We start from the raw sequence: 18,186 nt of genomic DNA on the forward strand, positions 1-18,186 counted from the left end.
ACTTATATACCCATGTATCTTTCTATGCATCTATGTTTCCTTTTTTTCCCCCTTTTTTAGTCCTACATTAGCTATTATTGTTTTTATGATAAAATACCTTAGTAAAATAGTGCTTCTATCCTTTACAAAAGAAGCTGGATTTTGCTTCTCTTATTTTAATGCTACCTAGATTATCTTCAGGTTTTTTGGGTTTTGGTTTTGGGTTTTTTTTTTTTTTTAACTTTTCAGTATAAAAAAGTAAAAGTACTTTATTTTTTCAGTGGTAAAAATTCTGAGGCATTGTAGTCAACGTGAGGCTTGAACTTACAAACCAGAGATATAGAGTCACATGCTTTATCAGCCAAGTGGCCCAAGCTTTGTGTGTCTTATTACTCCCTCACATTATACTATGGCTACTTCATACAACTTCATACAACATTCATGGTTCAAAGTTCTTTTCTTTTAGAATACCCAGAGAATATTGCTTACTGGTTTTTTTTCATACTGTGTTACTATTGTGACTTTTATTGTTAATTTGGTTCTTGTTGCTATTTAGGCCATCTTTTTCTGCCTGGAAGTGTTGCATATTTTCATTTTGCATTTAATGTTCTTAATTTTAACATGCCTGGATCTGAAACTTTCAGTTTGACATTTTTCATAATTTATTTTAATTCTGTGAAAATGCTCTTCATAATTTTTTTTTTTAACAATGACCCGCTCTCTCTTTTCATTTTTTCTTTCTTTATGGTATTCCCAGGATCTAGATTTTGGCTTTTATTTCTATCTTTTATCCTCTTGGTATTTCTTTGATACTTCTTTTTTTCTGTAGCCACCTAGGAGAGTCTCCCCACTTCAACTTGAAAATCAGTAATTCATATACGATTTATACCATTCTATAATTTAGTGCCATTCATTGTGGGGTGTTTTTTTTTGTTTTGTTTTGTTTTTACAATTTTAGCCATTATAGTGTTGTGCCATTACCCATTGATCTATCATAGCCACTAACTTCGAAAATGAACGGGTTAGCCTCAGCACACTGTGGTGGTCAGCTGCTCCGGCCCAGGGAATCCCAAGGGGTCTGGACCAATCAAAAACATAGCTCCTGGCTGGGTTTGCCAACACTGTTGCTGAACAAACTTGGATAAACCCATCATAAGAGAAACCAGTAACTCAAGAAATGAGGGTTTGGAAAAGAGAAAGGGAGAAATTTATTTCAGAAGGCAGCACCCAGGGGAGGTGGCTGGCTCAGGCCCTAACAGCTGACCTCCCCGCCTACGAGATGGTCACCTAGTGTTTTACAGAGAGAGTCTCCTACAAGAGGCGTACATACAAGAGAGCATTCACGGAGCATGTGATCATGGGTGGGAGTTGGTATGTGTTCAGCCCATGATAACAGGCAGGGAAGGGGATGTGTGGGGTGTTGTGGTCTAGGCATTCCCTTGCTATCTGGCCTTTTCTGGTTTGTAGGTTACAATGTTGCAGTCTTGGCAGAACAGCTTTGTCAATGCCTCAAGAAAGTACAATAAGAAATAAGCACAGTGGGTTTTAGAGTATGAGTTAAGTGGTCTTGTCAATTTCTAGTTTTAACTGTTGGGACCTGTAGTTGAGTAAGCAGGCTCTAGGACAACACTAATATTTTCCTTTTGGTTCACCTATTAATGATCTCTTATTCTTTTCTCATTTAACAAATATTTCTTCCTTTGTCCTTAGCGAAATACTATCTTCATTCCCTTCTGTTCTTCGAATTTTGCTGCTTTGAAAAGTTTAACACCGATTCTTTATTGGAGTATATGTTTTCTTCATTGTTGGCATTGGAACAATTACTGTGTTTACTTGACTTTAGTGGAACTTTTGTCTGAAAATATGCATGACTTCATCAAATTGTTCATTAACTTATATTGTTTCAACACATATATTGTTTCAATAGCTCTTTTCTGTCCAACAAAGAAATGTTTCTGTCAGAAAATGATCATGGTCTTTATCATTATTGGCTTGTTTAAAATGTTTTCTTTGATGAAAAGGTGCATTGTCTTTATTTTTACAATTTATCATAATTGTGTGCAATATGTGTAAGAAGATAAGTGTATAGTTTTGTTAATCGATTACTGAACAACTTTAGAAAGTTTCCTAATTCTGAAAATATCTTCAAATTAAGATATTTTACTTGTTATATGATTGAACAGATTTTGGGAGCTAAGATATATGTTTCTATTAGAATAAGATCCATATTGTTTTAGAAAACTTTGTTAATTTGCTTTGTAATTCAGCAGTGTTTTACTATGGATAGGAACTAGATGCTAGGGATGCAAGGATAACAATTTTTAAAACTCATATTCATTTACTTTTCTAGGACATTCTTGTAATTCATTTTATGCTGAAATGAAAGCATTCATTAATGCAAGAGAATGAGAGGTCTAGCTCCATTTGAGTAGATATGTTGAAAGGAAAAATTTCCAAATTAGTTCAATTAGTTCAGTGAACTAGGTTGGGGTTAGTTGCCAGAAATCTTTCTAATCTGATCAAATGGAGCATCAAATAAAAAGCAAATCTGGACTTTTATGTAAGGAGACCTTATTTGAAAAGATTACTGCAATAAGAGGAGGGAGGGAAATTATAATAAGGAGAATTTGCCAACATACATCTGTAGGCATCTCAAAGGCTAGGCAGAAAAGGACTTTTCTGTTACAAGGAAGAATAAACAAGACTAAAGAGAATGGGATGTAGGAAGGTAGGGTGAGTGAGAGTGGTGTGATAAGGGGCTGCAGACCAGAGAATGTTTTCCCCTGGGGTCAGCCTATTTTAGGAAAGATTATGAAGGAAGGGTTGAGTCTGTGAAACTCAGGGTAGGTCAAAGTTAAAGATCCAGGAGGAAAGAGAGAAGTTTAGCTAAAAGATCTGGTCTAATCAAGTAGCAGGTATTTTGTCCAGATTGGTCAGTGGCACAAATAGTTCAGCTAATCACATATGAAGCAAGAATGGGAATTTGGAGGGTCTTTGGCCTTGTCTTGAGTAAATATGGGGAGTGCCCTGAATCTTATCTAAATCATATGGGGAAGGGTGGTTCTTTGCAGTGAGCCATTTCCAAAACACAGAGGGGTGGGGGATTTCCTTTACCTTTGTTATTTTCTAGGATCACAGGGCTGGAGTAAAGTTCAACATTGTCAGGATGGTGATAAAGATAAAGAGACCTCTGAGCATAAGTGTTTTGGCGGCTGTTTGTGAAGACTGGTAGAAACCCAGAGGAAGGACAGAGAATTTAAGAATACCCTGGTCCCACTAAAGTTAAAAATAGGATATGTATGATTATAGTGACGGAGGCAGAATGTTATTTTTAGCTGTAGCCAAGCAGTATTGTGTGTGGGTAGTGGTACTATCCGGCACTGGCTCAAACAGTAAGGAAAGCACGATTTCCCAGTGTAAATATTTGGAAGCTCTGTTTTCAAGGATTAGATTTCCTGTCCATCAGTTCTCTCCCAGTGAAACCACTAACGTTGTGAGATGCTGTAGATACCAAGTGCAAAGACAGGAGATTTTTTTTTTTTTTAAGATTTTATTTATTTATTTGACAGAGAGACAGCCAGCGAGAGAGGGAACACAAGCAGGGGGAGTGGGAGAGGAAGTGCTCCCAGCAGAGGTGCCTGATATGGGGCTTGATCCCAGAATGCCGGGATCACGCCCTGAGCCGAAGGCAGACCTTAACGACTGAGCCACCCAGGAGCCCCAGGAGATTAATTTTGAGGGGTGCTTTAAAAGCTGGTAAAAGAAATAATCTGACTTTCTTAAAACTCCCTTATAAAAATCTGTAAAATGATGAAAATGGTAAGTCTATGCACATTTATAATTACTCTTTGTTAGAATTTAATGTAAAGATAAAAATTGTGCTTACTGTAAAAATACCGATCTAAAAACAGCTGACATTAAAGCAAAAGATTTAAATGAAAAAATCCTTTCGGGTTCTTAAAAAAAAAAAATTCTACTGGGGCAAATGTAAAGATTGAATTGGCTTTATTCAAGAATTCATGAATTAGGCAGCATCCTGTCTAGCAAATAGAAGGGAGCTCTGAGGAACTGTACAAAATAGAAGGATTTTATAGACAGCAATGGGGCAGGACAAGGAGGTTATTAGCAAAAGAAAAGAAAGAATAGTTTCAGGCAAGGTCACCTTCCCTGAGGAGGAAGGGTAGGGGGTCTTACCATGCAGATTACCTCACTAATGCTGGTCAGGAAATTCCAGACTGATTGGTTTAAAATTCCACTCCTGGAGGAGGCTGAAATTGCAATTAGTTTAGGTATTAAGTCTTGGTGGAGTTTAGCAAAAGTGACTCCATTTGGGGCCTGTTTCTTTTCAACAACATGAAATATTGTAATAAAAGGCAGAAAATTTAAAACTGAAATAAAAATTTTTGTATTGTTGCTCTGTTTGTAGAGATCAACTGAATCTTTAAATAGTACATATTTTACAAATTCTAGTCTTAAAGTCCATAAAGTTTTGAGTCTTAGACTCTGATAGCCTTAACTAAGTAGTCAAGCTGTTTTATTCTAGTCTTTCAAAGGAATTCCTATAGTGTTGCCAAAGATAATGTTACCTCAGTAATTGGATCCCACAAGTTCCCTCTCACAGTTAGGATATGGATATCAAAGTGTTTGGTGAAATGACCAGAACAGCAGGTCTAAAAGGATAAAGTTCTTATGTGTACAATCAGAATAAAAAGGAAAGAAAGTATATAGTTATGATTTAAAAAATGGAGAAAAAATTGAGTAAGACTTCCATAATTTACTTCAAAATCTAGTATTCCAAGGGAAACTAAACCCAGGACACTTTTTGTCTACATATAGAAGAGTCATATGTATTATAAATAATGTTTGTTTCAATATTGCAGAGCTTTATTTGTCTAAAAAAATATTTCTCCTAGCATAATTTATTTGCTGTGTGATTATCTCATTTTAGAGTGAGGTAGCTGAGCTCGCATTAAGGACAGAAGATAATGAAGAAAATCCAGTGAGAGAAATAGTTAATTGATCATTGAAGGAAGTTTTAATGAAAATTCTCTGTATCTAATTATTGCAACAGACTGCTAGAAGCCTGCTGAAGTGCAGCTCAGAATCGGACGGGCACTTACTTTGGGATACTCATCATACCCATGCAAAAGAGGGTTCTAGGCAGTTTGGGAATTCCAGTACCTCTCCTCCCTTGGAGCTTTCGTTCTTTTGGTCCTAAGAGCACCCAGGGATACCCTGATTCCAGAGGTGCTGAATGGTGGTGCCACCTGCAAATACAAAAGCGTATCTCTGCAGTCCCCAGATGGGATTTTGTGATATCACAACATTGCCATAATTGTTGCCCAGATACTTACTGCACAATACTTAGAGGGGTTCATAGCTGCGGAAATGACTTTTGAATATACCTCATCCAAATTCTCTTAAAGCAGAAAGTGTTATTATCAGAATAAAATGGTTAAAATTTGGTAGCATTCATCATCAGAAAGGATAGACTTTAAAAGTGTCCATTTTTCTTTTTGATTCATTATAGCCTTTATTTTGACTTCACTTTTGGCATTAAAGGAAATTCAGATTTCATTTTATTCCCCCAGACCTGTATTCTGGATCTTTTATGTTAAGGTTTTCTTGCATATAAGCCATTCTGAAGAGCTGGCCACGTTACGGGGTGCCCAGATGTTCCCCTTAGGGCTTCCCCTGCTCCCAGTCAAGGCTGTTGCAGAATAGCCTAGATGAGAGCCCAGGAGGGCCGGTGATGCTTTCTGAGGCTATTAGCGGTGTGGCAAGGAGACCCATGCCCTTAATCAACATGTACTGCACGTGTTGTGCCCTTCTGCCCAAAACCTTCTGTCTTATCTTTGACCTTTGCTCATTTGGGAGATGACTCTTCATCTGCGCTCTGAAACTTTCCCCTTGCGTGAGACAGTCCTTTGTGCTTCTTCCTCTAATTCTCAAGTGCATCTATCTCTTTCATAGGGCTTGTCCCTATCCCCAGAATCCCATACCCATTCTCCCCTATCTCTCAAGATGAAAAGTTTTTTGAAAGCAAGGTCAGTGTCATACTTATTTTCCCTTCTCCACTTCTGTAATGCTTGTCACATAAAGTGGTTTCAAAATACATCTATTGAAAGAGTAAAGAATTTTTAATGAATGTTATGAGATATGAGTCAATATTGTAAAATAAGGAAAAAATAATGAAAAATAATGATAAGCATTTATATCCCAAGTCAGGGAATTTCGGAAAATACTAATGTTGCTATTTCTTAGCCAATTATAATTATATATCCTCTTTAGCACATCATGGGAAATTTCTTATTTGTCTACTGGTTAGTTTTCTTGGCTACACTTAGGTGGTATTTATTGATCTACAAAAGCAAGGCCTTTGCAAATTACAGTCATAAAATACAATAAAGAAGAATATTGTAAGATGTCTTAAAATTTGGAGATTTAAGCAGAGAACCTTTATAACAGTCGATACTAATTAGATCAAGAAGAGTCAAGAATGAGCTGAATTCTCTGAGTAGGATTTTGGAAGCTACATGAACTATTGCAAGCAATGAAGTCCCAGTAGTTAGCCACAGTAGAGGACTTCCCAACCTGGAGGAGTTAAGACAGGATCTAAAATTGCTTGACATTCTCTCATAGTTACCTTCCTGAATTACGTATTCAAAAAAAGCGCACAAAATGTTTGAGAGTAAAAAATACATTTGCAGGAGAGGCAACTATTGGTTTTTGTTTGTTGTTTAACTTTACCTAGTTTCCCTTCCTAGAACTAAACCTAATGATTAGACTTCATTATTTTAGATCATTTCTGATCTCATGGTGAGCAACAGGATTTTAGAGATTTATGATTTATGTTAATGTGAACTATGTTCTAATCAGTTTTCAGGGGCTTTAAAATTTTAACCTTCAACAAATTCCAGGAAAATTTGATTTCAGAACTAGTGGTTTTGTAGGTTTTAATATTACACTATATATAGTTTCTTTAGTCATAACAGTATTGTTTATTGATTTATTAAATAAGAACTTGAGCAGCAGGTTGCAAAGCAGGAAACTGCCATTCATTGAAAAGTCACTCTTAACTTCTTCTGAGCTAGTTTATAATTATCAGTGGGTTTACTTTGGTAAAATCAGTTTTCAAACCTGAATATGCTGGATTTATTTAAAGAAATGATTGTTGGCTCCAAACTTTTTTTTTTAATAGGCTTACAAAAGGTTAAAGTTACAGAGTAAATTAATACCAAGTGACCTCACAGTGTTTGATCGATGTGGTTACTGATTTTGAAATAAAATTTGAGATTAAAACAGTTCATCTAATGACATCTACATTTTTGGATCAGTTTTGATGTATTTTTCCCCATTATGGATTGTATTTTTTTTTTACTTCTTTGCATGCCTGATTTCTTTTTTTAATTGGATGCATGTCACCACGTTGGGTGTTGAGTATTTTTATATTCCTAAAAATATTTTTGAGCATAGCTTTAGGATATAGCGACGTTACTTGGAAATGGGTTAATTCTTTTGGGTCTTGTTTTTAAAATTAGTTAAGTGGGGCCAAAGCAGCATTTATTCTAGCTTGAATTTTCCTTGCTGTTGGCTCTAGTGTGAGCTACAGGCATGGCTCTCTCTGACCTTTGTGGGTGACTTAGTGTCTGGAAGTAGTCATTACTGAGTTAAAGTGTAAGGCTTTTTGCAAGTATCTTTAGTTATTTATGTCGAGCTCTCCCATCTCCAGTGCTCTGCTCTGTAACCACTAGACACCTTCATTTCACCACATTCTCAAGAATAATCTCCTCAACTTAGGAACGTTGCTGGAGTCTGATTGGTTCCACCCCCCTGCACCATCTCCTACATTTTGTTTAATTTTTTAGGTGTTTCAGATGGTAAGATAAATATAACCTGTTACTCCATCTTGATTAGAAGCAGAAGCGTCTAAATAGGTCTGTAGAGCTTTATTAAATATGAGAGGTGGCAGCATACATTTCTGAGGAAGGTTTGGCTTAGTGAATGATAATGACTCTTTGTATGTACCATTCAGGAAATTAGTGCAAGTGCTCCTATCATACCATATAGTGCTATCAATCCCAAAGAATTTTATGTAGATATGAAAGAAGGATTATACTCAGTGTAGCACAAACAGACACACACAGGGACACACTCTTCAGTATTCAGTCCCAGAGAGTAAAGTTAAATGAGGATTCTCACACATAACTGATAGCCATGTAAATTGTTCCAGCCTTTGTTTTTGTTTTGTTTTTTAAATTGATCAACTGTTTTATGTTTAATTAAAAAAAAAAAAAGAAAATCTTAATAGTAATACTTTAGACCTCATATGATTTTTACTCTGGGATGCTATTTTGTGGAAATATTAGTAAAAGATATTTATGTCAATTATTCTCTCTCTATATTTTGTAGCTAGAATTTAGGAATAATTTTTTACTGATAAGGAAATAATGCATCCATGTATAAGTAGCCATTAAAACAATGTTTATCAAAAGTTTATCCAAATAGAAAGATTTATATAATACTGTAAATTGAAAAAAAGTAAGTTTATACAGAACTTACATTTCTTATGCTTCACATACAATAAGTTGATAACAATATATATCTTACTACCTCAGCTATAAAGTATGTTAAAACATATGTTATTAACACATTAAACCTGTAAACAGTATATTGAATGCCAGCTTAGCTTTATGCACTACATTCCACACGGGCATAGTGAGCAAAGCCAGTATCTGCTTCTTTTCTAGTGGGGAATTAAGATCTGTTTTGCAAAGAAGAGTAGAGTGTCATAGGATCAAATAAATATGCTACAAACTAGTGTTTGGAAAGTGAAATTACAGTTTTTATTTATATGATAGGAACAGCTTATCCGATATCCACTGACATTTGTATCTATGTGTTTTGTGAGCAGGTGAAAATCCTTTGGTGTTTTAGAGTCATAGAATTGTAGTGTCATTTCATACTCTCTTTATTGGGCCTACTGAACTTTATACAGTTATTTTAAGGTCTTTTTTTTTTTTTCTTTCTGTCTCTATGCCCCCAAAGAGTTTATATTATGTTCTTAATTTAAAATATACACAATTTCATGAAATTTAAAATTATGTGGTATTAAACTCAATCTTTATATTTCACAATCTACTATTGTTGAAAATGTCTACCTGAGACATACTGAATTTGCTCTGCCAATTAATAGGCTTCATGGTAATTTTGTTTATTTTTTCAGAGAAATTGGACCTTACTTTTGGATACATTATGTTTCTTTTCTGCTAGTTTTTTGTCTTCACTTATTCCTCCAGGATATGATCAGTCAATAACCATGTCTGTTAGGTTCTAGATGAAAAGTAACTTTTGGGAAGGCACAGAATATATTTTGTCCATCTTGTATTCCCTTGCATTCCTTACAGAGTGGCTGGCACTGGTGATTAAAAAATGATTTCTGAATGAATGAATACATTATTTGTAGTTACTTCTATAATAATATCTTTTATATTATAGAGAAGAAACCATACTATGTCATTAGTATAAATGACATAATCATTTTGGTTTTTAATTTTTAAAATATATTCTCTACCTGTCTTGTGTTAATGGCTATCACGGGAAGCTGAATAAAGTATGGGGTCAATAAAAGATGATATTATTGTGTTATTATCTAAGTCTATAAAACAGTACCTAGTAATAATATTTTATAATTCCTTTTTTTAAAAAAAGATTTTATTTATTTGAGGGAGAGAGACAGAGAGAGCACAAGTTTTAATTCTTGACTGTTTTAATTCTTCGTTGGAAACAGAAATGCCAGAACAGAAATACCAGTAATTTCACTGTAAAAATGACTGTATTATAAAGATTAATTTCTCTGCTGTGTTATATTGCTATATAGATTTATGGTGAATACTATGGACTAAATGTTGGTATAGCCCCCAAATTCACGTGTTGAAATCCTAACCCCCAAAGTGGTATTTGGAGCTGGGGTCTTTGGAAGGTAATTAGGTTTAGATGAGGTCATGGGGGAGGCTCCCGTGATGGGATTAATGTCTTTATAAAAGGAGGAAAAACAAGAGCTCCTCCCTTTCTGCTATGTGAGGACGCAGCCAGAAGGTGTGTTCTACAAGCCACGAAGAGGGCCCTCACTAGAACCTCACCTTGCTGGCACCCTGATCTCAAACCTCCAGCCTCCAACATTGTAAGTTAAAAATTTCTGTAGTTTAAGTCATGCAGTTATGGTATTTTATTATGGCAGTCCAAGCTGACTAAGACAGAAGTGGGGTGCTGCTGTAACAAAACCCAAAGATGTGGAAGCGGCTTTGGAACTGGGTGATGGGTAGAAGCTGGAAGAGTTTCGAGGTGCATACTAGAAGAAGCTGAGATTGCTGTGAAGGTGCTGCTGAAGGCAGTTCGGGTGAGGGCTCAAAAAGAAAAGAGGAGAGCTGGAAAGCCTCCATCTTCTTAGAGAATACATCAATAATCATGAGCAGAATGTTGGTAGATACATGGATGGTAAAGGCCATTCTGATGAGGTCCCAATAGAAACATAGATCGTGTTATTGAAGATTGGAGGAAAGGTGATTCTTGTTATAAAGTGGGCAAAGAACTTGGCTGAATTGTATTTGTGTTCTAGTAGTTTATGGAGGGTAGAACTTGCAATTGATGAAATTGGATATTTAGCTGAGAAAATTTCTAAGCAAAGTGTTGAAAAAGTATCTCAGTTCCTTCTAACTGATTATAGTAAAATGTGAGAATAAAAAAAAGAATTGAAAAAAAAAGAGAGAGAGAGAGATGGGCACCTGGGTGGCTCAGTCGGTTAAGCATGTGCCTTCAGCTTAGATCACAATCCCAGGGTTCTAGGATTGAGTCCCGCATCTGGCTCCCTGCTCAGTGGGGAGTCTGCTTCTCCCTCTGCCCCTCCCCCTCACTTCTGCTCTCCCCATCTCACAAAAATAAGTAAAATCTTTAAAAAATAGAAAAAAGGTAGTACTTAAAGATTTGGAAAATTCTCAGCCTATTCATATAGCAGAGAATACTAAGGATGTGGCCAAACAACCCTTTGCCAGTTTCAACTGAAGGGGATGGAGATGGCATGAAACGAAGGAAGGCTTTTGGACTCCTTAGATCCGTTAGGACTGGAACATAGTTATTTTGCTGTGAGCATGCATTATTCTTCAAGATGTGGGATAAATGATTCCAAAGGCAAATTCAGAGATCATCAGGGCTGCCTCCTTGGTTTCAAAGTGGGATAGGATGCCATCATCTCAGTTTGAACAGATCAGTCAGAAGCTTCCCAGAGCATCATGGGGTATAGGGCTGCCTGGCAGAGCTTTGTTGGAGAGGGACATCACTGCCACTGTCATAATCAAAACCTCTGTTTATTTACTGCTGTTGATCATAACCCAAAACTGGACCACATGTCTTACCTATTAGCTAGAAGTATTCATCTTCTTTCCTCTTAAATTTGCAGATAAATATAATTAATGATAGATGTATAATAGGGAAAAGACAAGAAGATTAATGAACTTCGGAGGAAATTTATTTGAGGTATTGTTCTTACCTGTTGTGCCATTCGTAATATTAAGTACTCCGGTTTATTCTTACCCAGTGTCTTTTGGGGCATTTCAGAATATACTTTATAAATATTGAAAACAAATTTAAAAAGCCTTAGTGATTAAAATGCATTTGCATAAAAGAGGTTGGTCAACATTTCTTTATTTATGCTTTAATATTTTGTTATTTTTATAGGATATAGAGTGTGATTGAACTGAACGTCTATTTGGCTGATCATTATGAACCGTGCTTTTAGCAGGAAGAAAGGTGAGTGTGACTGTTTAAAGGACCGGGGGGTCAATTCAAGATCTCTGAAAATCAGGCAGAGATGTTAGGGACTCAGTTTTTCCTGTTATCAAACCACATGTTTCAAAAATGAAGTTAGAAAAGAGCAGCACAGATCCGCACACATTGCTAATTAACCTTCTTTGGTTATCATCCTAATGAGAGTGGAGTTATTTAATACACGTAGTTCAGAATACATTTATGACAGTATGTTTCCTGGCAATTTTATTCTGTGGTGTGAAACTGCGAAAAATAAAGTGATCTGAAACTAGTCCTACTAGATTGTGTAGCCATATAATACTAAACTCCCGGGCTTATATAAGTTTATCATGATTTAAATTCATGTTTGTATATGTGTGCACATGCTTCACTGTTTATTGAATAATATGTGATGATTGATGGTGGGTAAAATGATAGCAATGAGGCCAAAATAACTTTGTGATTAATTTTGAGGTAAAATAAATATAAATGTAATATATCTTAATTATCAGCATAGGAATGAAAGAAACAGCTGGTTAAATGTTATTTTTTAAGGGGCAGTAAAAACATGGCATTTGACAAATATTTCATGATATACTCGTAGGAAAGATTGAAAAATTTGATAGTTTTATGTAGTTCAGTGAAGTTAAAATAATGTATCCTTGTCTTTCTGTAAGAAATTGCTTAGTGATGGACACAGGGCTCTGTCCTGTTTAACATGCTATCAGTGAAGTGGGGAGAATAATTAAACAATGCTACAAAATTTCATAAGTGACTGAAAGCAAGAAGAGATAAACTGATACAGTAGAATTAACAGATATGTGGGGGAGAAATGACCGGTTAGGTCGTGTTCCACACTATAAATTTAACAAGATACTGTAAATTGATGAACTTGAGTCCCGAAAATCTAGCACTTTTGTTCTTATTTATATACTGTTATTATTTGGAAGGTGCACCTTAAGTGCTATGTGGGTAAAAAATGGCTGAAGAATTAAGCCAACAGTGTGGTTCACAGTTTCTAGTTAATTTTCTAATATATGAATAATGAACAGTCCAGAACCACAAAATAGATTGTTCTGCTCTATTCCATGAAGTCCAGCACGGCGTGTGCTCGCTTTAAAGGATTGGTTGACACATTGTAACACGCCCAGATGAGAGAGGCTCAGGTGACTTCAGGACTTTCAACCTGAAACAGGAATGGTGGCTGAGAACCTGAGAACTCTTGATGTGGTCTCTCAGTGTTTGAAGGACTGTTACGTGGTCGTGGGACTAAGTTTAGTAAAAGGTCAAAAAGGTATAAATTACAAAGTCGTTGATTTAATGCACGACAAAGTTCCAATTGGGAGCTGTAATTGTACCCCTAGAGAATATGTAATTCAGTCATGTTTCCAATAACTAGTATCAGCATACATTATATATTCTACTCTAAACAAAGCAAGATGGTCTTCAATCAGTAAAAGCTTATCTTTTCTTTCATAAGTGTCCAATTTACTTGGTTATCACATGCAATCTTACTAGCTCGTCCTGAACCTCAGAAGCCTAAGGCAAAGAGATTGTTACCTTAAACTCATATATATATATATATATATATATATAATTTTTTTTTCTTTTTATCAACCCTTCCAGTTAGTATTTTGTCTGGTATTCTTTGATCGAATTAGCTAGTGACTTCACTGATTTTCTTTGCAAATGCTCTTAATGTGACAGATTCTAAAAAAGACTGAATGTATTAGAATTGCATTATTTGGACTATTTTGAAGAGAACTGTAAAAATTAATCTAATCTCACAATCAAGTAAATTTTAATGAATGTATTTGTTGTATAGGTCCTTTTCTTTTTTTGAATTACTTTTTATTTTTTATTTTTAATTTTTAATATAAATTCAATTAATTAACATATAGTGTATTACTAGTTTCAGAGGTAGAATTCAGTGATTCATCAGCCTTATCCAGTGTATAGCTCCTTTTTTATGTTAGCCTTCTCTTTGAATTTTTAAAATCCTATATTCTATTCATTATATCAAAACTGAATAATTGAGTAAAAAAGCATAAAATTTTAAATGTGAGTAAATGTAATTAAATAATTCAACTAATTAGACTTTATTTTAACTTACCAGTTGACATACTGATGAGTAGATATAATCACAGTGCATAACACTTAAAATTCAATATTTAAATATTATTTCCCTTTTTATAATACATTCGTGTGCATTAATTGACCCAACAACACATAGTTTTAAATTTGATATACTCAAAGAAGATGTTTTAAATATGCTAAGCTCTGGTGATACAATAATAATGAAGTTACTGCATTGTTCTTGATGAGCTCTTAATCTAAATGCATTTTGAACACTTAGATTTATTCACCCAGCAGTCAGAGTGGTTTGATACTTGCCAAATAGTTTTAAATGTTTACATGACTGTCTACTCTTAAGTTAGTGATTACAGTTTAATTTCAAGGAAGGGGACATATTCCAGAATGTCTGTGTTCCTGTTTCTGTACCATTTCCATATACCTGATTGCTTTTGTGGGCATAGGTAGTGACCAAAGACCATTGTCTATACTCACTCCTCACAATCGGGTATATCTATTGGAGTTACTATAAAGAGTTTTATTTTGTCAGTTTTTTTTTCTTTTTTTTTTGCCAAAGTATAAATTAGGATGATAGTAAGTGTGTGTTTTAGAGATCTTTCAGGTTTTGTAAGTGTACTCCCTGAACTAGAGGTATGTAATGAACACCCACTAAAACATCATCACTTGGTAATGTGGACGTAGATTTTTCTGTCATTGTACAGCTGCAGCTTATTCACTGGTCATTTACTATTGTGATGATTTTAGTCATCATCAGTACCTGCTGGATATAACTGCCCTCTTTCTAGGTCACTGCAATACAAGACTTTAACAGAGTAGTATCATCAGTTTTCAAATAATAGTGGCTTATAGGAGAAAGCAATTATCCCTCTTCCTCAGGGTTGGAATGAACCATTATATTCAGTGTTGTGTGTCTTGGAAAAGGAGACATGAGAAGAATTGAGTTAAGGGGTTAAAAAAAGAAATTGAATTTTTTTTTTTTTTAGGTTTCCTAAAGGCAGATCTTTGTTTTTATTGTTTTGATGTTTTTATTGTTTTGGTGTATAGCATTGTGATTTATTTTTTTTAATATACAAGGGCAAGACTAGATCCTAAATCTAAGTACAAATTATTCTTGAATTAGTCATAGCACTATTAAGTAGCAGTCATAAAGAGAAAACTGTAATTAAAATAAAAATCCTTACAGGAAATAAAAATTTCACACATTAATGGCAGTGGCAATATGTCAATACTGCTTTTCGAAGCTTAGAATGTATTGCTTCTTAAATACATCACCTAAGTTCAACCATCACATATCCACTTTAGTAGTCAGAAATAGCCTTAAAATGCACCATGAGCTTGGGATTTTTATCAATCCCTCATGTTTTGTCTTAGAAATTCTTGTGGGGACCCCTGGGTGTCTCAATGGGCTAAGCATCTGCCTTTGGCTCACGTCATGAGTCCTGGGATCGAGTCCCACATGGGGCTCCTTGCTCAACAGGGAGCCTACTTCTGCCTCTGCCTGCTGCTCCCCCTGCTTGTGCTCTCTCCCTGTCTCTCTCCCTCTCTCTCTGACAAATAAATAATTTTTAAAAAAGAAATTCTTACGAATATTGCATTGTATCGCAGAAACATATTTAATATAAATATAGTGCATTATTTTCCAAATGTTATAATTGACATTCCAGAAATACAGGCCTTTTTCTTTTTGTCTTCACAATTCCCCGTTTGAGAACATATTAATGATATCAAACTAGTTTCTGTTAACACCATTTTCAAATGTTCTGAATTGAATGTTGAAAACACTTTGTTAGTAATCTACTTCCTTTCAGTATGTACTTAATTTACTACTTTTCAGAATTTTACTGCAAACAAATACAGTTTCCAAAAAGTGGTCGAATTTGATTAGTTTAATTTTTTTTTTTTTTGCTTTTTCCCCACTTACGCAGTTCACAAAATCTTTTGGAAGATGTGTAGAGTATATAAATAAAATTCAAACTTGAATGAAAAATTTTTTTTCTATTTCTAGCAATAGTATACAATTCAAACTATTTTCAGTATCTTCTATCCTTTTAGTCACATTTATTTTTAATATTCTCTAACACTAATCTAAGGAATATGTTAAAGATTTATCGATTCAGGAATTTAAAAAAACCCTGTGAATCATGAGAGTATAAATGGAAAGAAGAGAGATGTCACAATCACATAATTGTCTTCCACTGAGTTGTTATTTTTTAATATTCTTTAGAAACTTAGTATCACTTTATTATTTGAATACTTTTTAAAGGAAATTTAAAGGATAAGTTAGGGACTTTTATATCAAGGAAAGAATCTTATAAAGCACTTTCCAGCTATGCTGTTCTCCTATCTGACTAGTTATTCTTTTTCAATTTAGCAAAAGAATCACAATTTAGAAATGCTCCCATCCATATCAGTCTCCTTATAATGAATGAATGTGACCCCCCCAGCATGTATAATTCAATTTAACCTTGTGTATTTTTCGTTGCAGATAAAACATGGATGCATACGCCTGAGGCTTTATCAAAACATTACATTCCCTATAATGCAAAGGTAAGATGGTTTATATGATATTTATTTAATTTATTTTGTTATGGTATTATTAAATTCATGGCTAATCTAAGAAAGATTGCTTATGCATTGGCATTTCTTAGTAGATGATTCCTAAAAAAAGTTTGCTTAAGTAATTTTGTAATATAGAGTATGGGAGTGTTTTTTCTCTCTGAATAAGTAATTCTTTTTTTCCGTGTCACTCCAAATAAGCGATTATTTTATTTAATTATAAAGAGTATTCTTTATAATTTCTGTCTGTCATGCATGTATTTTCTTCAAATAATTTGGCTATCATTAAAATTATTTGCAATAGCATGGCCTGTAGGAAATAAAACAACCAACAAATATGCTTCCTTTAAAAGCTTTTAAATGTTGCATTGCACAGACAAATGTACAAACTAACCTGATCATGAAAGAGATGAGTTACAATTTTAATAAATGCAGTTTTCATTCAAAAAATGAGACAAACTTAAACTATTAAGAAAACATAGGAAAAAGCACATTTTTTGAATCTTGTGTTCAGTTTTCTTCATTTTAATAGAGAAATAGAAGCAGTCTATGCCCATATCTTCAAAGAAAAGGTCTTTGAAGAAAGGTGTTACTGTATAACTAGGGAGCACAAAACTTGAAATAGATTTCAGAGAAATCTGAGTCTCAACTTGGAAGACACAGAAGAGAAAGTTATGTTGAGGAACATGTGAGTGGGTCAGATTTAAGTAACTGACCTTTGGACACAGCATGGGAAAACAGAAAATGATAAAATTATTTTTATAAAGAGAACTTACGGGTTTATGAATTAGCAAACTCTATACTGGGATATAATGAGATGAGGGATAAGGAATGATTTCAGGAAAAATTTAAAAAAATATGTATTGAACAGACAGTCGGTGCTGTTTAATAGAGAACCTCTTCAGTGCTAGAAGAAACATTTAAAAGACCATCTAGAGATTTGTCCAGAGCTGTAGCTCAGCAGTGAGATTTGTAGAGTATGGCAACTCCATTTTTTCTTGCTGACTTTGTAGCAAAGAAATACTCTTAAAATATTTTTGTTATAAAGCTATTATGCTTGAAATCACTGCAATGCTTAGGACTCTCCCTCGAAAATTAACATGAGTTTTGATTGCCATGATTTAGCATGAGAAGTTTAGTTAGCTGAATGAGAAAAATTGAGTTAATATTATCTTATCTCTTCCACAAATATTCTTCATACTAGCTATTGAGAAACTATATGAAAACTGTTTAGAAAAAATTAATCTTGAAAACCACCGTTATTTTAAAGGGCTTGCTCAGTTTTTGGTAATATTATCGACCATACTAGAATCATATCTTTTAAGTGAAACCACCACATATTATTTACTTTTATATATAATTGAAATGTCTCATTTTGAAAAATTGGTTTATAAAGGATTGAAAGATTCTGATTAGAACTATCCTTAACTTTAACTCTGTGGATTGGATGTGAGCAATGGAGATCTGCTTGTCTACATGGAAAAGTTGGCCTGTGCTAATTTACAGGTGCATAATTGCTAGAAGACATTGTACATGAAGGAGAGGGCACAAAAACATCTTTTCAGACTGCGGTCAGTAAATTACAGAAGAGCAGGTTGATTTTGTCCATTCTAATACGGCCTCCTGAGCAATAAGATATGTCACGTATACCTCGTAGTGTTGAAACTGTTTGAAGAACATTATTTTTTTTTCTGAATTCCCTTTTTTTGTGGGACATTTAAAACTCATCATTATTAGTTATTTTTGAAAAATTTC

At 34.5% G+C, this 18,186-nt stretch overlaps 1 protein-coding gene across 10 annotated transcripts in view; it reads left to right on the top strand.

The window, feature by feature from the left end:
* The window catches only part of GULP1 (GULP PTB domain containing engulfment adaptor 1), a 260,185-nt gene that overhangs the window by 156,687 nt on the left and 85,312 nt on the right, over nucleotides 1-18,186 (top strand). For all 10 annotated transcript variants that reach the window (XM_034654837.1, XM_019799061.2, XM_034654835.1 and 7 more), the window contains 2 exons: nucleotides 11,713-11,784; nucleotides 16,361-16,422. In XM_034654837.1, the coding sequence (XP_034510728.1) occupies nucleotides 11,757-11,784; nucleotides 16,361-16,422 (90 nt within the window). In that variant the 5' untranslated portion in view covers nucleotides 11,713-11,756. The remainder of the gene's footprint in view (nucleotides 1-11,712; nucleotides 11,785-16,360; nucleotides 16,423-18,186) is intronic.

Source organism: Ailuropoda melanoleuca, chromosome 2, assembly GCF_002007445.2.
Source record: "Ailuropoda melanoleuca isolate Jingjing chromosome 2, ASM200744v2, whole genome shotgun sequence".
Lineage (NCBI taxonomy): Eukaryota > Metazoa > Chordata > Mammalia > Carnivora > Ursidae > Ailuropoda > Ailuropoda melanoleuca.